At 34.1% G+C, this 24,238-nt stretch overlaps 1 protein-coding gene across 2 annotated transcripts in view; it reads left to right on the top strand.

The window, feature by feature from the left end:
* Nucleotides 1-24,238, top strand: part of AGMO (alkylglycerol monooxygenase) — a 390,540-nt gene that overhangs the window by 240,948 nt on the left and 125,354 nt on the right. For both annotated transcript variants that reach the window (XM_037019894.2, XM_037019895.2), the window contains 2 exons: nucleotides 3,304-3,386; nucleotides 8,125-8,230. In XM_037019894.2, coding sequence (XP_036875789.2) covers nucleotides 3,304-3,386; nucleotides 8,125-8,230 — 189 coding nt within the window. The remainder of the gene's footprint in view (nucleotides 1-3,303; nucleotides 3,387-8,124; nucleotides 8,231-24,238) is intronic.

Raw genomic sequence — 24,238 nt, forward strand, 5'->3', positions numbered from 1 at the left:
TATGCTCAATAAATATTAATGGAATGAACATGTAGAAATTAGATATGGTCGATTGATTATAAGTCTTAAGTATCCTATAAAAGGATGCTTTATGGTAAAACTTAGGAATTCCATAGAAATATGAACTCTCTAAAGGAAGAGTATGCGTTCTATGTTGATTTATTCTTCTAGTAATCTTGGCTTCCATTAAACTAAAAAAATTTTAGGACCGTTCTGTTCTTTAAGGAATTAAATATATGACTATTGAAGGATTTAATATTTTACATCCTTAACATTTAAAAATACTCAATAGAGTAATACTATGTTATTAATATTAAATTACTAATATTAAATTATTAAATAGCTTAATAGAATTTTAATTTTAAGGGACTAAAATATTGATGTTAGATTAAATATTTAATGTTGCAGTATTATTAATATGAAAGTCATGAATATTAAAACACAAATGTAAAATATTCATTCATTTGGTCAGTCATTCAGCAAACATACTGGGCTGCTGACTATGTGCCAGGCAATGTTCTAGGTACATGCGATATAACAGTGAAAAAAGAGATAAAACCTGTCATGGAGCTTATGTTCCAGTGGGGGGAGATGGGCAACAAACATTTGGAGAATGCACAAACAAACAAATGTATAAATATTTGGAAGTGGTGAATTGTATGGAGTATAATACTACTGAGTAAAATTATAGAGAGCTATGGAGGAGTACTATTTATATATGACAGACAAGGATGTGCATTTGAAGTTACCTGAATGAAAAGGAGAAATGAGCCATAATGATCATAGGGGAATGTCATTCCAAGCAGAAGGAACGTAGGCAAAATAGATTGGAGTGGGAAGGATGCTTTTCCTGTTCAAGAGAGAGCAAAATATCTGATAGGGCTGACAAAAGAAAAACAGCAGTTACTGGGGGTAATATGAGTGTAGGGGTTTGGTGTATTCAGGCCAGAGTAAGGACTTGGAGTTTTATTGTGAGATTTGAAGCCCTGGAGGATTTAGAATATAAGGATGATATGACATGGCCTGCTTGTTAAAAGGAGCCAGTGTTCTAGCTGCAACCTGGGGGTGGAAGGCCATGATCGGAAGACATGCAATTTTAGAGAGAAACTGGTTAAGAGTATATTTCAATTGTGGTAGAGACTATGTTAGGGTGGAACAGGGTATTAATTGTGCGGTTTGTAATAAATATCTTTATTCTAGGTATATTTCAAATATAATGCTGACGTTTATCTCTCTGATGTATTAGAAGTAGACAATGAGAGAAAGAGTCAAAGGTACATCACAAGTTTTTTGGCTTTAGCAATTGAAAAACTGGAGGTGCCATTCTAAAAGGAAGAAAATTGGGGAATATATGGTATGGAGGAGGAAATAAAATACACGGTTTTAGACATGCTAAGGTTCAGATGCCTTCTAGTCAAGTAGAAGCACTGACTGGATAGCTGCGTGGCTGTGTTAAGCTGGTGATCACTCTGACTCCAGTAGCCAGGATGCAATTTGCAGAAAGAGTTCTTTCTTTTTGTCCACAGATCATAAATTCCCAAACCAAAACAAGAAATATATTTTGTCCTGTCTTTGAATTTCCTGTGATACTTGGTAGAGCTATTGGACCTTTTATTTGTGCTAATATATCTTATTATAACTAATTAAGATTACCCAAAGTGCCATTTGGAAAATTAGTATAACCTGAACATAATAACCGATACTCATCATGACCATTCGTTGACTGACTGTGCCAAGCACTCTCCTGAGTACTTTATTATAGCCCTTGCCAAACTCTTACTTCATTTCAAATGCACCAAACACATAACAGAGCCTTACTAATGCCAAATAATTTGCTTATGCTATACAGCTGGTACATTCTCATAACTCTAAACCCCTATATTCTTATAGAGCATTTAAAGTCATACTATGATTGGAGGTACAAATTATGTCTGTCATATGAATTTTTCCCTAAAAGAAATTAAAATGAAGAAATAATGTTGAAGGAAACATTTTTATTTGAAGACAAAATATTTCCTCTGAGCAAACATTAATGTACTCAATTATACTTAGAAAATCTTTTCTGGCATTTTTTGCTTTACTGTCCCAAAGCAACCAGTGGTGATTTCCAGATACCCAAATAGTACCATACTGCGCTCCACTAAAACTTCTGGTGTCTACTGAGATCTCCATCCAAATCTGATACCCAGCACTGTCCCCATGTTCTTAAACATTCTGACACTTTTAATCCAGATTTTTGAACACTCAGTACTCATCTCCTAAACTCCTGCTTTAGATGGTTTAAAATTCCTTTCAATTCATGTGCCATCCAGGCACATGGACAGTGAATAGGAAGGTATTAATAGTTGACCATGAGTGACTGGGCTGATTTATAAGATGGTGTAGAGGTCGGGTGAGATGTGAACAGCAGTTGCAACTGATGACTTTTGTTTATTGTTTATAACTTTTAGCAGATGCAGTTTAGGTGTAGGTATGTATATGAGTTAACAGTGAGTTGAAATTACCTCTAGTTATATCAGGAAAAAGAAAAAAATGTGTTTACATAAAATTTTGATAACTATTTTAGCCAACCTGTTGTATCATATACCTGGGGTTCTCATAAAGGTGAAACATAGACTCCATCAGTGAGTAAGGCAGTCATCCAATAAAAAGAATTAAAGTGTATGAAGCATATAGCCTGGAAGCTATAAAATAGTAGATGCTCAATAAACATTGTAAAATTTTGATGTGTAAGCAAAATGCATAGTTTATAATCATGACATAGAAGAATGTTGTTTTTGTTGCAATAATTCAAAAGATAACCTTTGATCAGTTTGTATGAACATATAGAGTTAATCAAATATGAGTACGTGTGTGTGCAATCTCATATAAGTGTTTGCACACAAAAACACATTCTTTATTTTCTGTTTTAAAGACAACTCTGGTTTGGGTAATATTAAATTACTATTAGGATGTGGTATTTGTTCATAAATATGTACATGGTTTCTTCATATATGGGGCATAGGTATTTTAAAAAATTACGAAATTCATAACTTTAGAGGAGAATTTTCAGAAAGAACACTTAGAGCAAAATATCATTGTAGGACTGTCTCATTCATTCTCAAAGTGTCCAACAAGACAACTAAGCAATACTAGGAAAACTACTAAAATGTCCTCTGCAGATTCAACCTTTTTGAAAAATGTAAGTGACAAATGATGTAATATAATATAAAATAAAATTTGGGGCTGTTTCTCTTGTCAGCCTTAAATTCTAATGCTCCTTCTGATGAGTAAAGGATCCATTGGTTTCTCTTTGTTTGACAGGTATTATCACAGGCCACTCTTCTTCTAAGGGTTTGCTTCATTATCCTGACCTTGACCTCTATTGGATTTCTTCTGGATCAAAGGCAAGAAGTGAAATTATTTCATTTTATGTAATTTTATAATGTTTTTAAAATATCTGTGCAACTTTGATGTTCACCATTTATTAAAAAAGTAAAGTTGAAAGTAATTTCACACTTTCATTTTAAATGAAACAGTAACAGTTTATCTGATTATAAATCAAGGGTATACTTTAAGTCTAAAACCTTTAAATGAAATTTATGTTTTTCAACTTTATTAAAGAAACCCTATAAATATAATGATTAGTTTGGCAAAACATAGAACATAACTGTATTTAATATAAAAACATATTTGAGTATTTTTCCTTTGCCATAATGATTGAACTTAAATAGTTCATAATAGATGCCAGAATCTCTGTCTGTTTAAAGCTTATGTCCTTTACCCTCATATTATTTAAAGAATATTATTTCAAACACTACCCTAGTAAGAAAATACATTCACTTGAAAAATTTTAAATTTCTTTTATGACAGGAGATACATAGAAAGGTGTCTATTCATTTTTGCTTATTGTTTATCAATCATTAATATAAATAGTAATAACAATATTTATGTACTCAATTTGTGCCAGGGAATATCTTATTAATTTTTACAACAGCAGCCCGAGATAATAATTATTATGAGGCTCATTTTACAGACCAAGAAAGACAGATGGACAATAGCAATAGAACAGAACACAAACCCAAACAATATGACTCTTCAATTCACATGTTATATAATTTACAATGTATCATAACTTTGTGAAAAATTGCAAAAACGTGCAGTCATACATCTTTGTTGTAGTGTAACTGTTTCTCAAGTAGGTAACCAATAACCATTACTTTCAGGAAATTTTAAACAAAAATAAAATGTATTTAAAAATACATTTAACTTATACTGAATGTTGTATCACATTCCCAAGGAATGCTTGATGAGTGTTCTGGAATAGCAGCAGATTCTGTAGTTTCATCATCCAATGATCTTACTGGTTAATGAAACTGTTTATAATATGTATTCCCTATAAACATTTGATAAAGAATGATGCAGCTGGCCTACTTCACATAGTTCTATATAAACAATGTGTAGAATTTTAAACTTATTTCCCTTAATACTTTAAAAATTGTGTTTATTTTCTTATTTATTTTGTTTGGCTTTCTGTCCCTACTCTTCTATGCTAGAAGTAAAGTACATGCTGAACCATAAAAAGATGGACCAAAAAAATGGAAACATGAGTCACAAGTATATCTGAAATAATTACCCAGATCCACAGAATCAGAACCCATTCTGTTGGTTGCAAACATTCCCTAGAATTAACAATCAGCCAATAGCAATAGTTGAGTTTCATTTTTTAATGAAGATTTTCTTTGTCTTCACTGATACAGATAAAGACCAAATAAGCAACCTATCAATTTTGCAACAATATATCCTATGTTGTTAAATGCATCTTATTGTATATAATAATTATGTAAAAGTCTAAACTGCCTCAGGCCTTATTCAGAACTTACACTAATGAAAGGGTAATTCATTCCAAACCAGTGCAATAGAAGCCAAAAGAGAATGGAATGATGTTTTTAAAGTGTTGAAAGAAAATTACTGCAATCATATAATTCTATATCCTCTGAAAGTGAAGGTGAAGTAAAAGCTACAAATTCCTATAGCAAACTTCACTTTGGATAGTGAAATGTTGAAGATTACCCTTTGAAACTGACAAGTTAGATTTACTTATTATTAACCATTGTCCTAGAAAGTGGAGGAAGGAAAGAGAAATAAAGGCATAAGGATTTGAAATAAATTAATAAATTAATTAGAAAATTCATATTAGCTAATCTAATAAATATAACTAATAAAAATGAGAAAAGTCAAATAATCTGTAGGGAAATTATTCAAATTAATTGAGTTTAGGGAAATTTTTAGAGAAATGGTCAACTATATTTTTATTTACTAGCAAATAATGCAGTACTGTCAAACATATCAAATACCAAGAAAAAATAATTGGAAAATGTCCTAAAAAAGGAGTAAAAAAATCTCTAAAAATCACTGTAAAAGTATGGAAATATTGTGAAAGACAAAGAATTAAATAAATAGGAAAATAACTATATTGATAGATCAGAATGTTCAATATTGTAAAGATTACAATTTTCACCTTATTTTTTACATATTTAATGCAAGTGAATTAAAATTGTAAAAGGATTTCATGGAATTTCATAGACCCTTTCATATATATACATGTGTGTGTGTGTGTGTGTGTGTGTGTGTGTGTGTGTGTGTATATATATGGAAACACAAAGGTCCAATAATAGCCAACATGGTCTTGAGGTTAAAAAAAGTGACAGGAGTTGCACTACTGCCTCTCAAGATTTATTATAAAGCTGCAGTAATTAGATATGTTTTATTGGCACAAAGATTAGAACAGAATCCAAAAACAGATCTATGCATATATATAGACTTGATTTGTGACAAAGGTGTCCCTGCAGAGCTGTGGGAAAAGGCTGTCTTTTCAATAAATGTTCTTAGAAAAACTGAATTTGCACAGAGGAATAAGAAAAATAAACAACAAATATTTCATACCGTAAAAAATTAATTCTGGCATCAAGGGATTATAGATTTAAAAGAGGAAACCAATATAGATTTCAGCAGATAGCATAGTAACATATCTCTATAATCTTGGAATAGGTAAAAATATTAAATAATACATAAAAATCCCTTATCAAAAAGGTAAAATTGATGAATTAGATTATAATAATATTAAGGAAGTCAGTTCTTCAAAAATTAACTCTCATTAAAGTAGTAAAAATAAAACCATCAAATAGGAGATATTTGCAAAGCAAAGAGCTTATATCCCAAATGACTGAAATTAAGAGGATCAACAATATGAACTGTTGGAATGCTCACACAGTTTATATTTTAATACCTACCTTGACAAAGTATAAGAATTTTGATGAATTTGAGCTTTTATACACACACACACACACACACACACACACACACACACACACACACATATACACATACACTATATATATATAATATAACCTGGCAGTTCAGTCCCAGTTATATACTAAACGAACACCCAAAAACATGTAAAAGAATGTTCAGGCAGCATTGTCCATGATAAAAAATTGCTGCCAACAATCTAAACGTCCTTTACAAGGTGCATGAGTACTGGTATATTCACATAACACAGTATTAGGAATACTACATAGTAGTGAAAGAATGCACTGCTGCTACATACAGCATCATGGATGTATCTAACAACATTGAGTAAAAAATGTTAGGTACCAAAAAGTATGTAGAATATAATTTCATATAGTAAAAGAAAAAAAATACTACAGAATGGTCTTTAGCAAGTTATGCCACCATAGTAAATACATAAATTAAAAAAAAGAGCAGGATGGTATGATTACCATGAAAGTCAGAGTAGTGATTCTTTCTGAGATAGAAGGAGGGTAGAAGTATTTAGGATGTAAGAGGTACCATTTAAGCGTGCTGATATTGTGGCTTTTATTTGTGGATAATTATCAAGATACATATTTCTGTTTTGTATACTTCTCTATATGTATGTTTCATTTCATAATATAAAAGATTGAAAAGTAAGCCATAGAATAAATTAATAAAAACTAAATGTGTTTTGGAATATAAATCCTATCTTCTGTTTTTTTTCATTGAAAATTACTGTTATCAATTTGTTTAAGAATTAGCTTATCCTAATGATATACATTATTTCATAAGGTGAAATTTTTTGTAATTTTCACAAAACATGATCACATTGGTTGAATACAAATAAGAAACTATTACCTTGTTTTAATTGGATTTAAGTTCCTTGAAAAGAAGTGTTCTCTTTTTTCTATAAAAATGTTATATTCAATATGGCAGAAACAATGGGTCATACTTAATAATAGACTGCAGAAGAAATTTTTAAGTTCAATAAATACACTATGGGTCTTCTTCTTTTTTCTCTACACATCTGTATTCTAAATAATTTATAGCTGTGTTATGACATTAAGAATATTTTAGTTATAAAATTCATAACAGAACAATACTGTTTCTTTTATAAAAGTAAGTATAAATGTTAGATGAATATCATAAAAAGCTTATTTTGAGTTAATACAGTAGCTGTTCATTACTATCATTATGAGACAATTTTTAAATGCTTAACTGTGTGACATTCAAGTGTTTCAAAAACATAGACACACTTATTTCATTTATTTTATAGTTTGCATTTCAAAAATACCATATATACAGAAAATATTCATCACAAAAAATTAATAAAGGTCTATAATTATTCTACTTTTCACATTAGGCATAATACACACTTTCCATCTTCCCAATAATGCAGAAATCGACTGCTCATTATTTTAGAGTATTTAATGATATCAGTCCTCCTAGCAAGTTATTTTTTAAATGAATGAAAGGTAATGGTATTGGGTTACTAAGGCGATTCGAATTTACTTCAAACACTAGAAATTTAGTTTTTTAATAATTTATTTTATTTATTAGTTGAAAGTATGTTTCACCCTAACTCATCAGTGCTCAAAATCTAGGCAATAAAATGATAAAGAACAGATTCTCCTTAAAACAAAATGCATTTTATTTCTTAGTTTAATGCCTGTTTTCAAACACTTTTAGAGGCACATGCTCCTCAAATATATTAAAATGCTGTGTATTTCTTGAAAATTAAAGTAAATGTTTCTCACTGTATTAATTATGATATGTAAACATATAAAGAACATATTTAAAGCTAATGTATGTTAATGACATTTATTTCAGACCTAAGGCATCTGTTTTGGAAACTTCCCGTTGCTTGGTGTTCCTAATGCTGTGCAGACTCGGTCATCTGAAGCCTTTCATCCCTGCCTTGTCATTTGCTTTTGAGGTAAGACATTTGCTTCAGATGGCTTTAGCAGCATTCTACATCTGTTGCATATTTAATTCATTCACTCAACAATGTATTTGTCTCTTTTGACTAATACTTGTAGGAAATTTTTGCCTATTCATTTACCTAATCTTACTAGTTGTATCATCTTAAACTAGTTAATAATATTCTTGAGCCTCAGTTTTCCAGTCTTTACATTTAGACTGATACCATTGACCTCATGGAACTGTTGGAAAATTACACTGTGTGATGTTTATAAAGAAATTAGAGCAAATAGTTGGTTCTCAACAAGTGGTAGAAGGGATTTTACAAAAAGTTCTTGGCAGAGATTCTGCCATTTGAGATTTTTCTCTTTAGGCTGCTAAAATGAAAATTGTGATTAAAACGTCTTGTCAATTACCTACAAATGGTAATAATTATATAGAAATAAAGTCATTAATGTCACTGAGATTTTTATACAGCTAAAAAATATATGTTAACATTTGACCTTCTGTGATGATTAAAACTTATCTTGTAAGAACAATACTGAACTTCTGGGTATATATTTACTGTTCAGATATTGAACAACTGTTAAAAACATTTATTATCATCATTATGTCTTAAAAGATATGATTATATTATTTTAAATTTGGGGTTCAGTTCTGTAACTTTGATGCTGAGGAATCTGCCAGTATTCCCAGAATGTGTGATATGTAACATTAATTAAGCATGAAACCTAAATGCTAACATTGCCCCCAGCATCAGTGGAAAAAACTAAAACAGATACTTTCATAATTTAGTAATGATTGTAAATTGAAACAAACATTAGAAAGCAATTTGGTGCTACCATACAAGGCATATAAGTATAAAAATGAGAAGGGGAAATATATGTGTGTAAATGTATTTGTTGTATGTTTGTAAATATGTCTGGAAAGATAAATAAGAACCTAACATGGTTGCCTGTATGAAGGTGACTTGTATGGCTAGAAGAAAGGAATACGGGGCTTATTCTTCTTCAAGTTAATATTTTTCAGTACCCTTAAAATTTCTGAACCATATAAATATATTTCTTACTTTAAAAACCATGAAAAAATTTTAAATGAAGCGTAAAACCTTAGTATCAGCACTTTGGATATTATCTAATCTATTACATTTTTAATTTAAAAAGGCATTAAATAAAGATTATGTAATGTGTACATATATTGTTTCTTGAGATTTCAACCTAAAAGCAAAATGAAGAAGCATAACTTGCATACATTTAATGAAATTTGGAAATATACACGCCAAAAAAAGTACCCATTAAAATCAAACAGCATTTTCACATTTTAAAGAGAGATGACATTCTAATTATAGGTATGAAAGAGAATAATTTCATTGACTGTACCTATTCTTGGTTATATTGTGTTAGTTTATCTTAAAAGTTCCTGAAGCAAAAAGAGAATGTGGGTTTACGTTTTCTATGGTATAAACAAGCAGGATGATTGCCTACAGAAACACACTGCATTTGGAGTTTTTTGTTGAGGATGATGGAGGGCAGGGTATAGTATATAACTATTCAGTATATGATGAACTCTAGAGATGAGATGCTGTCCGTTTACTTATTTTAGTCAATAGGTGAAAGTGGGTGGTTATGGCCCACATTGCCTGAAGTTCTTGACTGGCTCAGGGACTTACTATTTGTGTGTCCTTGGGCAGTGTGCTTCAGCTTTCTTTCCTCATCTGTACATGATGTAACAATATCTTTCTAATAGGAGGTTGAGGGTTACGTGAGATACTCTATGGAAGAGATTTAGCTCAGTGCGTATACAGCCCATAGTCAGAGAATGCCAGACATTATTGTTGTCACTATTATTTGAATTTAAATATCCCCTGGAATAATTCTCTGCTTTGCTTTTTTTAAAATTCATTTTATTATCATTTATCTACAATTACATGAAGAACATTATGGTTACTAGACTTCCCCCTTCACCAAGTCCCTCCCCACAACCCCCATTACAGTCATTGTCCATCAGCATAGTAAGATGCTGTAGACTCACCACTTGTCTTCTCTGTGTTGCACATCCCTCCCTACATTATACATGCTAATCGTAAGGCCCCCTTTCTTTTTTCCCTGCCCTTATCCCTCTCTTCCCACCCCTCCTGCCCAGTCCCTTTCCCTTTGGTAACCGTTAGTCAATTCTTGGGTTCTGTGATTCTGCTGCTGTTTTGTTTCTTCAGTTTTTCTTTGTTCTTATACTCCACATATGAGTGAAATCATTTTGTACTTGTCTTTCACCACCTGGCTTATTTCACTGCGCATAATACCCTCTAGCTCCATCCATGTTGTTGCAATGGTAGGATTTGTTTTCTCTGTGTGGCTGAATAATATTCTGTTGTGTATATGTACCACTTCTTCTTTATCCATCCATCTACTAGTGGACACTTAGGTTGCTTCCATATCGTGGCTATTGTAAATAGTGGTACAATAAACATAGGGGCGCATCTGTCTTTTTGAATCTGACAGCTTTTTTTCTCTGGGTGAATTCCTAGGAGTGGAATTCCCGGGCTAAATGGAATTTCTATTTTCAGTTTTTGGAGGAACCTCCATATTGCTGTCCACAATGCTTGAACTAGTTTACATTCCCACCAGCAGTGTAGGAGGGTTCCCCTTTCTCTACAACCTCGCCAACATTTGTTGTTGTTTGTCTTTTGGATGGTGGCAATCCTTACTGGTGTGAGGTGATATCTCATTGTGGTTTTAATTTGCATTTCTCTGATGACAAGTGATGTGGAGCATCTTTTCATGTGTCTGTTGGCCATCTGAATTTCTTCTTTCGAGAACTGTCTGTTCAGCTCCTCTGCCCATTTTTTAATGCTTTGCTTTTGGATCCAAAAGTCAAGTTTGGGAACAACTGGCATGAGGGATATGAAGGAGCAACACTGTTGAATTAAAAGTCATGGTTAGATTTCTTAGTCTGCCATGTTTTATTTCTTGGAACTATAACATAAATCTTTCCCATTTATCATAGTTTTAATAATACTGTTCTATGTCCCACATAAGAAATATAGAAACCTAATACATGGTCTCAGTGATTCCATTCCATATGAATTAAGGCTGACTGATCAGGAGTGATTACGATACAAAGACACAATGTTTTCACCATTTTTTTGAAGTTATCATTAGAATCAGTGTAACTGAAGCTTTTAATCCCTTTTCTTGTATAACTCAATGTTGTATATGTTGGCAACATCAGACTCTTCTTTATTTATCTAGAAGGCTGGTTGAATGTTTTCTGTTTTATTGCTTTATCATGTAAGTCAATTCCATAGGTTTGCAATCTATGCTAAACAAGCATAATGCTGGCAACCCTTACAGATTAAAACACGTGTATACAAGGACACATGGAATGGAAAATTGACCTTAAATTATATTTCACTGAGATTATAAAATACCTCTTAGGTGGTTATAATTCTGAACCAGATATACAAACTATAATTTGAATTTTAGCCTGTGACTTGTATATAGATTTATTCCATGACAGGAGACATGCTTTATTCCCTTCAGCTTATATACAAAGGGTATTAAGTATGGGTGTCATGCTCTTGCTATTTATATGTAGAATTTACTATTACCCAAATGCACAGTTGTTCATTTAGTGTGTATAGTGATTAGTTAATGCCCTAGTACATTTCTCTTTGGATAAGTCCATCAATATTTTGACCATTAATATGCTTTTTTTGTGTTTTTTTTACTTTTTTTTATACCATTCTTAGGAAATTTGAGAAGAAACTTATGTTCTTTGATTCATTCATTTCTCACATAGACATATTTTTCTTTTCTGATAACTCAGGTGTAATTTGTTTAAGATACACCTGTGATTGCTCACATTGATTTAATTTTCTCACATCAGTAGTTATAAAATGTCTGTCCTAATGAACCCTTTTAGAGAAGATAGTTAAGTTAAAGATGAATAGCTATTTTTGATAAATATAGATCATATAAGATAATGGAAATTGTTTGGATTCTGCTTAAATTTTGTTTCATATAGGTTTTTATTTAAAAAGATAGTTAAGGTACTGGAAAAAGCATTTGTTTTGAAGTCACACAAACTTGAGTGTCATTCCTAGATCTGGCAATTGGTTGTGTGGCCTGGAAGAGGTTATCTAAAATAACCACATCTTACTTCCCTTAGTTCTCTCAGCTAAAAAAAGAATAAAAACCTTACACTGATTGTTTTGATATTCAGAAGAGTAAAGGAGATAACCTAGCATAGTATCTGGTATGTAAGTCAAGAATATTATTAATAATGATCATATCCATTTATCTATGCTACACACATACATACATATACAAACTACACACACATTTAAAATAATGTTGTGAGAACTAGGACATTAAACAATGAAAATATAAACCTGACAAATCTCCTTAGTCTTGGCCAAATAAATTGAGTTGATTCAAAAAGAACAAGATAGCTTTAAATTTAAACCTCAGAGAAATTCTAAAGTCTGATTTAGTTTTTAATTTAAATCATTAGAATGGATGCACATCACTCCTAAATGGTAAACCAATGTGTACTTGCTGAGGATAGGCAAAGAACTGGGTAGAATTTGGACAAGGGGAAAGGAAGGTGGGAGCAGCTTACTGAAGTGAGGATACAGTGAGAAGTCCACCAGCAGGGGTGACCCTGGGCCGTTTTGGTAATGAGGTGAACCTAGCAACAACAGCCTGTAGTGTGGATTCCAACAGAAGACTAAAAAATATCCAGCTCATCTACTGCTTTAAAAGGGAGGCAACAACATTTATCCAACTTAGTGAATGTCTGCTCCAGTAAAAACAGAGTAAAAGCCAGTCTTTGTGAAGCTTAGACTTCAATCAGTGTATTAATTTTTGATTGCTGTGTAACAAATTACTATAAATCTAGTGGCTTAAAGTAACACACATTAATTATCTAATGGTTGCCATGGGTCAGGAGGGCAGAAACAGTTTTGCTAGATACTCTACTCAGGGTCTCAAAAGGCTGCACTTAAGGTATGCCTACTGGCCAGCTTGTGTTGTCATCTGGAGGCTCACCTACAGAAAAATCCACTTCCCAGAACAGTCAGGTTGTTGACAGAATTCATTTCCTTGCAGCTATGAGTTAGGGCCCCAGTATTTTTGCAAGGTCCCAGAGGCTGCCTGCAGGTCCATGCCACATGGGCTTCCTCAACATGGCTGCTGACTTCAAGCTGGCAAGGAGAAGCTCTTGCTTCAGGGAGGACTCTGCCCCTCTTTTAAGGGGTTTTAACTGATAAAGCCAGTCTCATCTAGGATAATCTCCAGTTATCAAATAAAAATCAGCTGATTTACTACATTTTTCAAATTCTTTCACCTTTGTCAAGTTCTGTGCACTAGACTCAAGTCCCAGGTCTTACCTAGACTCTAGGAGAGAGGATGATGCAGGCTGATAGTCATAAACAGCAGGATGGGGATCATGAGGCTACCCTAATTTCTGTCTGCCACAGTTGGGAGGGTACAGACAATAACTCAGACATATATATATATATATATTCATTTGTATGTTTATGATATAGTGATAAGTACTATGATGAAAAGTAAATCAGGAGTACAGGCAAAATTAGAAAGAAAAAAAATGTCCAGAGAAGGCTGTTGGCATTTCAGTTAAGACCTGATGTGAGGGCAGAAGCCATGTGGAATCCTGGGAGGAACAGGCTTGTCTGCTAACTCTGGGACCTAATTTGTCATGCTGCCTTATTACTTACCCTTACCATATTATGATCTTGTCTCGGCAGTGCTTCTGATAAAACATTACCCAAGGCTAACAGTTTTGCCACTCCAGCCATTTTCTGTGCAGAATAAGAAACCTACACTCAGCAGTAGCAGCAAAACTGTTCAATATTTAGGTATTTATTCAGTAAATATTAAATACACATTGACAGTATCTGCTACATAGCTGTAATTCACCAAAATGGAAAGATAGCAAGCTGCTGAAATTTAAACCTTACATAGAATACTAAATTGAACGGTCATACATTTTAGAATATGAAATATATTGTTATATAGAATACATAGGATTTTTATGTTTATTGACTTCAAATAACAAGGCAAGCATAATCTGATGTCTCTCATTACCTAAATATTTGATCAAAATAAATATATCAGAAAGTAAAAGAAGGTTTAGCAGTTCTTAGCAGCTTCATGTTTCTTGGATTCTTCATTTCTTCTTTTCCTTTTGGGGGTAATCAGCCTTCCTTGGTGTTTACCTATTTCTGCGCAACAAACCATCTGTAGCACTGGAAGAATTCAGCTCCAGGCACATTTACTCTGGATTTAGTGAGACCAAAAAACAGAAACAGAACATTGGGGGTAAAATATATATATACCAAGCTTTATGCTTGCAGTGGCAAACTGGGCACTAGAATCACATCTGCATCCATGGATCCACATCCATATGCAGCAATTCCACCACCCACAGTCCACCTCAGCCTCTGCAATGTCCCTAGAATGCTGGATGGAGGTCTTTGTATAGCAACACAGTGCAAACCTGTGCCTTCAGAGCAGGCCAAGTATTACGTCAAGGGATGTGCACGGTGGGAAGGTAGACTAGGGTCAGATGAGCATCCTAGTCATGAGAACTTCTGTTTTCCCTATACCATCCCAAAACTTAACGGCTTAACACAATGAAGTTTTATTATTTCTCACAAATCTGTGCTTCCTCCAACTGCTTTCTCCTGCTTGCTCATTGGTATATATTCAGTTTAGGGGGCCAGCTGGGCTGTATGGTCACATGAGGCCCTCAATTTTGGCTGTCAGCTGGAACACCTTTATCTTACCCTCCATCTGACCGCTCACTCTTTAGTGGGCCGCATGAAGTCATTATGTAACAATTTCAGGAACATGAATCTTTAAGACTTCTTGAAGCCAAGGCTCTGAAACTCAAAAACTCACTTCTACCACATTCCACTGGTCAAAGCATATCACCAGTCCTGTCAGTGTTCAAGGAGTGGAGAAATAGACTCCATTTCTTTATTGGAAGTGCAGTCATGTCCAGTGTAAAAGGGTACATGTAAATTTATGGCCATTGTGCAATTTACCACATTTGGATTTATATTACTTCACTTCATCTCACAATGATGATTAGTATATCACGGAATATAAACATATTAGTCTGAAGCCATCTTAGGTGATTTATTTCAGTTGTACATCTGGTCACATTATTAATATAAAGATGAGATTGCACTCAAATTTTTTAATGAAATATGTACTAATCTTTCATAACATACTTAGGGGTTTTTAGGGAAATACATACACACATGTACATACACACACACTGACAAGAATATTTCTAGCATATAGCAGTTTTGTCTTATCTATTTCTCTATTATTCAAACTTCAAATATTTTTATTAACTCTGCAAACTTTGTGTTTGCATAGTAGTAATACTACCTTTAAATACGTTTTTCACATCAACTCATAATTATTTTTCCCATTATGTAGTGTTTGTTATATTCTAAAATAGATTAAATATTTTTAAAAGATAATGACATGGGGTTAAAAGATGGTGGCATAAGAAATGAGGCAGAAACCTCCTCCCAAAACTACATATAAGACAAAAATATAGCAAAAACATCTAATCCTGAAAGAGCAACCCGATGTCTGCAAAACAGACTGCCTACATTAGGAAAAAGAGAAGACCTCACAGAAAAGTATAAAGTAGAAAAGCCATGATCCAGCAGGACATAAGCCCTCCCCCAAGCCCAGCTCACAGGCAGGAGGAAGAGGAACAGAATGGGGAGAAAGTAGAAGCCCAGGACTGCTAAACACCCAGCCCTTGAGGTCTGCCCCAGGAGCATGAATCCACATCACATGGTGCTCTGGAGATTAGTGGGGTTAGAAAACAAAGAGAGGCAGAATACTGAGACAGAGTCTGTGGAGAACAAGTACCCACAACCAGCTACACTCCGGGACAAAAGAAAGGTGAATGCTTCAAAAGACTTACAACAGCAAGAGGGGTGCTAAAGGGGCAAGGATTACACAGAGCTTGCTGCTCAGGAGAAAGGACAGGTGGACATAATCATCCCAGCACACTCAGCCCAGTGGGTTGGGAACTTTCAGGAGCTTCAGGCACTCCTCATCCCCTAGCTAGCAAAACAGCACCAAGGCCCCCCCACTGCAGTGTGCAACCTGTTGCTCCTTCCTCCTGGAAGGCACCAGTATGCACATCTGCTGCCCCCGCTATCACATCAGGTCAGCCAGAGGGTGGCCCTGCCTATGGCAGCTACAGGGGTGTAAGGCAGAGGCTATTCTCTGCATGCTCAGCCCACTGGTCCTGGCAGTGGAGGCCGGCACTGGAACTGGGAAATAGGAAAGAACTCTTTTCTCTCAGCAGGTGCTAGTAACAAAAGCCTGCGACCCCACCATCACTTCAGGTGCTTGGCAGCTCCACAGAGTACAGCTTCTGGACATTAGACAGTGCTTCATACACAAAAAAATTACTATTCCATACTAATCATTAGAAATATAAAACGACAAAAAAATTTTGTACAAACAAGAATCCAATAAGCACCAGAAAGCCAGCTAAGTAAAACTGAAATCAACAAGCTTCTTGATAAATATTTCAAAATAAAAATAATAAACATGCTTACAGAGCCACAGAAAAATATTCAGAATCTCAGGGAGGACTACAAGAAAGAGATAGAAACTTTGAAAAATACAGTATCTGAAATGAAACATAAAATGTAGATTAGATGAGTTAGAGGAAATGGTAAATGAAATAGAAATTAGAGAACAGGAATACAAAGAAGCTGAGGCACAGGGAGAGAGAAAGGATCTCTAGGAATGAAAGAATAATAAAAGAACTGTGAGACCAATATAAATGAAACAATACTCATGTTCTAGGGGTGCCAGAAGAAGAAGAGAGAGAAAAGGGAATAGGAAATGTCCTTGAGGAAATAATTGCTGAAAACTTCCCTAGTCTGAGGAAGGAAATAGTCTCTCAGGCCATGGAAGTGCACAGATCTCCCAACACAAGGGACCCTAGGAAGATAACACCAAACATACAGTAATTAAAATAGAAAAGATCAAGGATAAGGATAGAGTATTAAAATCAGCCAGAGAGAGAGAGAAAAAAGGTCACATACAAAGAAAGCCCATCGGGCAATCAGTACAATTCTCACCAGAAACCTTCCAGGCCAGAAAGGAGTGGCATTATATATTTAATACAATGAAACAGAAGGGCCTCCAACGAAGAATACTCTACCTGGCAAGATTATCATTTAAATTTGAAGGAGAAATCAAACAATTTCCAGATAAGTAAAATCTGAGGGAATTTTCCTCCCACTAACTGTTTCTACAGTGTATTTTAAAGGGACTACTCTAGATGGAAGTGGTCCCTAAGGCTAAATAGCTGTCACCAGAGAAAATAAAACCACAGTATGGGAGGTAGACCAATTAATTACTAAGCAAATGCAAAATTAAATCAACTACCCACAAAGTTAGTCAAGAGATACACAAAGAGTATCAAATATGACACTTAATATATAAAGAGTGGAGGAGGAAGAAGAAGGGGAAAAAAAGAAACCTTTAGGTGGTGTTTTAAATAGTGTAATGAGTGAGTTAAATTAGGCTGTTAGATAGTAAAGAAGCTGGCCTTGAACCATAGGTAAACACAAATCTAAAATCTGCAGTGGCAATAAGTACACATTTACTAATAATCACCCTAATGTAAATGGACTGAATGCACCAATCAAAAGACATAGAGTCACAGAATGGATAAAAAAAACATGACCCATCCATATGCTGACTACAAGAGACTCACTTCAAACCCAAAGACATAGACAGACTAAAAGTGAAGGGATGGAAAAAGATATTTCATGCAAGTAATAGGGAGATAAAAGGAGGAGTTTCAGTACTTGTATCAGACAAAATAGATTTCAAAACAAAAAAAATAACAAGAGACAAAGAAATACATTACATAATGATAAAGTGGTCAGTCCAACAAGAGGTTAGAACCGTTATCAATATCTATGCACCCAATATAGGATCACCAACATATGTAAAATAAATACTAACAGAATTAAAGGGGGAAATAGAATGCAATGCATTCATCTTAGGAAAGTTCAAAACACCACTCACTCCAAAGGACAGATCAACCAGACAGAAAATAAGTAAGGAGACAGAAACACTAAACATCATATTAGAACAGATGGACCTAACAGACATCTACAGAACACTACACCCAAAAGCAGCAGGATACACGTTCTTCTCAAGTGCACATGGAACATTTTCTGGAATAGATCACATACTAGGCCACAAAAGAGCCTCAGCAAATTCAAAAAGATTGAAATTGTACCAACGAAGTTCTCAGATCACAAAGGTATGAAACTAGAAATAAATTGCACAAAGAAAACAAAAAGGCTCACAAACACATGGAGGCTTAACAACATGCTCCTAAATAATCAATGGACCAATGATCAAATTAAAACAGAGTTCAAGCAATATATGGAGACAAATGAAAACAACAGCACAAAGCCCCAACTTCTGTGGGATGCAGCAAAAGGCAGTTCTAAGAGGAAAGTATATTGCAATACAGGCTTACCTGAAGAAAGAAGAACAACCCCAAATGAACAGTCTAAACTCACAATTAATGAAACTAGAAAAAGAACAAATGAAGCCCAAAGTCAGTAGAAGGAGATACATAATAAATATCTTAGCAGAAATGCATAAAATTGAGAAGAATAAAACAATAGAAAGGATCAATGAAACCAGATGCTGGCTCTTCAAGAAAATAAACAAAATAGATAAATCCCTAGCCATTCTTATTAAGAAAGAGAGTCTACACACAAACAGAATCAGAAATGAGAAAGGAAGAAAGCACTACATAAACCACAGAAATACAAAGAATTATTAGAGAATACTATGAAAAATTACATGCTAAAAAATTGGATAACCTAGAAGAAATGGAAAACTTTCTAGAAAAATATAACCTTTCAAGGCTGACCCAGGAAGAAACAGAAAATCTGAACAGCAGTGAAATTGAATTGGTAATCAAAAATCTACCTAAGAACAAAACTCCCATACCCGATGGTTTCACCACTGAATTTTATCAAGCATTTAGAGAAGATATCTAATATCCACCCTCCTTAAAGTTTTCCAAAAAGTAGAACAGGAGAGAATATTTCTAAACTCATTCTATGAGGCCAGCATCACTCTAATACCAAAACAGACAGACACCACATAAAAAAGAAAGTTATAAATCAATATCCTTGATGAACATAGATGCAAAAATACTCAACAAAATATTAGCAAACCAAATTCAAAAATACATCAATAAGATCATCCAGGGTTGCAAGATGGTACAATATTCTAAAATCCATCAACATCATCCACCATATCAACAAAAAGATTGACAAAAAACATGTGATCATTTCAACAGATGCTGAAAAAGCATTCGACAAAATTCAATATCCATTCTTGATAAAAAATCTCAACAAAATGGTTATACAGGGCAAGTACCTCAACATAATAAAGGCCATATATGACAAACCCACAGCCAACATCATACTTTACATTGAAAGCTGAAAGCTTTTTCTCTAAGACTGGTAACAAGACAAGGATTCCTACTCTCCCCACTTTTAATGAACATAGTACTGTAGTTCCTAGCCACCACAATCAGACAACACAAAGAAATAAAAGGTGCCCAGATTGGTAAGGAAGAAGTTTAACTGTCACTGTTTGCAGGCAACATGATATTGTACATAAAAAACCCTTAAGAATCCACCCAAAAACTATTAGAACCAGTACCAAAATTCCAAAGTTGCAGAATACAAAATTAATATGCAGAAATCTTTTGCATTCCTATAATACTAACAACAAAGTAGCAGAAAGAGAAATCAGGAAAATAACTCAATTTACAGTTGTTATCAAGAAGAATAATATACCTAGGAATAAACCTAACCAAGGAGGTGAAAGACCTACTTCCTGAAAACTACAAGAGATTGAAGAAGACACCAATAAATGGAAATACATCCCATGCTCTTGGGTAGGACGAATTGATACTGTCAAAATGGATATCTTGCCTAAAACAATCTGTAGATTCAATGCAATCCCTATCAAAATACCAACAGCATTATTTAATGAACTAGAATAGTTCTGAAATTCACCTGGAACCATACAAGACCCCAAATAGCCAAAACAATCCTGAGAAGGAAGAATAAAGCTGGGGGATTATACTCCCCAACTTCAAGCTCTACTACAAAGCCACAGTAATCAAAACAATTTGAATTAAACACAGAGTGACGAGACAAGTTAAGAAATCTGACAATTGTGACTTTGGTGAGAGAATTTATACTCTGACTGTGGTAAATTTTACAACTCCTTTCAAAAACAACTTGGTATTCCCTCAAGAATGTAATCATGCACATTTCCTACAATCCAGCCATTTTGCACTTAGTGGTATAACCCAGAGAATCTCTCCGCAGATGTCATGTATTAATTCCCTCACCAAAGTCAGAATTGTCAGATTTCTTAACTTCTTCATCTGGGGTGTTGAATGATATCTCACTGTATTTCTAAAGAACATTTTCCTTTGTACTACTGAAGTGGATCATTATTTCATCTTTATATGCCACTTGTTTCTTTTTCTCTGATATGTTTTTTTCATGTAATTTTTCTATTTGGTTATTGTTTTCTTCTGTTTTTAGAAAGTCTGTATGTAATGACACTAATCCTCTGTCACTTACATTTGTCAAAAACATCTCCCTGTTTGTAGTCTGTGTACATTTGTAGTAGTCTTCCATTTCCAAAGAATGATGCAATATGATAGTGAACTCCCCCTGCACACAAAGATGGTTCTACTAAACTATACATTAATATTAATTCAAATAAACATAAATTTTTTTTCTGTATGGTGCTGGATAAATCCAGCTACAATTCCTTTTGTAACCATTCATTTTGTATAAGATTATATAACTCTTAAACAAAGTTATGAATGTAGGCTATAATTATGCAAAAAGTATAAAGCTAACATATAGTTTGAAGTTTAATTCCATAATCATGTCTCCTTGATCAAGGTTTATGGTCTATTTGAATTATAAAAACATAGATTGGGATTTCCCCTACCTTTTTACAGGGGAGAGTACTCAAATTTAAAGTTGATCCAAAATGTACTCTATACAGAATATCAGAGATGCTAAATTATATTGGCATTCTTCTATGTCCATAATGTTGTATTACTGTGAATATGTTTTATAGGAGGTTAAGAGATTTTTATTTTAGGAGAAAATGCAGAATCAGGAAATAATATAAAATATGCACAGATTGGGGTTTTTAGCAAATTCCCTTCCAGATATTTTTGTGTGTTCATATTATACAACCTTTTCATGTTTTTCCTTCATCTCTAACTCAATTTAAGTATCACTGCCATTTTCTTTTAAAATATTTTTATTTTTGCACTTGTCATATTTGTATTTTTTAGAATCTAGAGATATAATTTTTTTCAAGGTTTATCATCTCATAGAGTTAGCAAAAAGTTCAGTCTGTTCCAGGTCCTGTGCAGAGGGCTTCATGTGTGTAATCTCACTCATAAAGCACATGTATCTCTCCTGTTCCTATAGTGTACTGTTCTGTAAGAGTGGATAGAAAATAACTAATGTATTCATGTGGAGCAGGCTAAGTAGCAGTTGAAATAAGCTGGTTTGGTGACTTATATGGCTGTATTTTTTTAAAAAATGCTATCTACTTCCTGTGATGCTTCTAAAAAGAATTACCTTTTCTTTCTATGAGCAACAAAATACTTGTAAACAAAAAGCAACATTAGAATATAGTACTTCTTTTTGGTTTTATGAAAGTAGAGAGAAACTCTTTTTAACACAGTTGGTTAAACTTCCTGAAATTTCTTGGCTCTTGTAGGAGATTTTAAAATATGGAATCTACACAGAAGAAAATGTTAAGCTATGATAGTTTAGATTTTCCTTTGTACTACTGAAGTGGATCATTATTTCATCTTTATATGCCACTTGTTTCTTTTTCTCTGATATGTTTTTTTCATGTAATTTTTCTATTTGGTTATTATTTTCTTAAAATATTTTGTTAAAAGTTAAGAGACAAAAATAAGTCTTACACTCCTACCCATCCATTTCTACTCCCTTAGGTCCTTGTTTGAAAATACGTGGCACAGGCTTCCACTAAGTGTGGTTGCTTTGGCAGACAATTCTGCTTCAGAGATTTTCACCATCAAACACTTTCTCACTCATTTTAATATTGTGTGTTTTATGAGCAACACTATGTATTTTTGATTCTCACTGAGATCAACAAAACATAGGTGGTTCAAGAAGAATTTTACATTAGGGTTTTTAAAAGTATTTTCAATGCATTCCTTTTAGTTTTTGTTTGATTCATTTACTTTGTATTGTTTTTTTGCTTGTTTTACTTTTCTTCTTTGAAAACAGGAAGTGATTCTTTACCAAGAATAGTTTCACTAAAAGACCAAACATGTTGCGTTGAGTTCAGCATCACAAACTTTGGAAGTTTGAGTGAGTTCTAAATGGATACAATCCCTATTAATTATTTTGTTTGTATGAACAGAGAAATTTAGGCATGTTAGGACTCTTGCATTCTGCCTGGCCCATTCCTGACCAGGAACCAGTGTCCGTTCTGTTGGCTCACAGCCCTCCACATTTTTCATGGCTGTCCTTTACCTGACTTACTTGTGGGTGTAATCTACCAGTGTCAGCACGATGAATTATGAGCAGCAGCTTTAGGTAAACATCATTTAAAAAATTATTTCCACATCACCTTGGTTTTCTGCTTAGCATTTAAAAAAAGAAACTCAGCCCCTTTTTATAATCACCTGTCCTACATTTGGAATAACAAAGAGTCTCCCATTTTGCCTCCTCTAGCTTGAGTGTGCCACGCACGGTGCTCTGATTTATGACCTGAGTATCCAACACTCTCCATGCACTAACAAGATGGCCCGCTGCGTTTGAAATAAATCCCCCAAATGAAAGCAAACACAGCCTTGTGATGTAAAGCCTTGTCAGCACACAAAGAACTAAACACACACAGTTCTAATTTTTAGTCTTTCTTTTTTGCGTTGCCTTTAAGAAAGGCTATACTAGGTTAAGATCCATAGGTGGACAGGATTTCATATCCTAGACAAAGGCTCCAAGGGGAATCCTGACCCTGAAGAAAAGGCACAGGGATATTTGGCAGAATATCAACGTGGTTTCCACTAGTACATGACAGGGACTCATTATGGGCTTGCTGTTGCCTGTAAGCTGGTTTCACTACCATCAACTACGAGGCCAGAATGCCTGGTTCCAGATGCTCTTGCCAATTGACCATAAAATTGCTATGCATTTCTGGCCAAGCCCAAGATTTTAAAAGCTCCCCTCCCCTCTCCCCTCAACACCCTAACCCCCAATTCCCTCCAAAAAGCTGCTCATTATTCTTCCTTTGCCCCCTGATCTCAGAAAAAGAAATACTTCTGGAATCAATTAGAAATGTCTGCCCTTGATGAGGTTTGCACGTGAGTTTGGAGTTGTGTGGCTTTGATAGTGGTGGCCAACAGCTGCAGTTTCAGGTGGTAAAACTAAGAAGGAATTTTCCAGGGTTTATTTACCATCATAAAATTTTAAAAATAGGCAAGACATGTCAGGGGGTGGGGGAACCATCTCATGTGCCTTTGAAAATGAGGTTAAATTTGTTATATATATTTATTCTTCCCACACTGAACAAACTGGAAATCTCTCTCATTGAAAGATCTTTCCATTGCTTTAATAGATTGTGTCAAATCATTATAAATATTGGAGAGGTGGGTCTCCTTCCTGAAGATTAATGATAAAAGAGCATCTGTTGTTTCTTCTGTCATATTAAGTGCTGGACAAATGTAAATAGTCAAGGTTAATGGAAGTCAGAGCCCATATTCTGAAAATAATGTGAATTAATGCTGTATAATGCATTTGTCTACTATCTTCCTCTCTAGCTTTATGTATATGTATGATATTTAATTAAAAGTTACAAGAATCTTTTTTCTTTTAAAGTACAGCTGT

This window comes from Manis javanica, chromosome 6, assembly GCF_040802235.1.
Source record: "Manis javanica isolate MJ-LG chromosome 6, MJ_LKY, whole genome shotgun sequence".
NCBI lineage: Eukaryota > Metazoa > Chordata > Mammalia > Pholidota > Manidae > Manis > Manis javanica.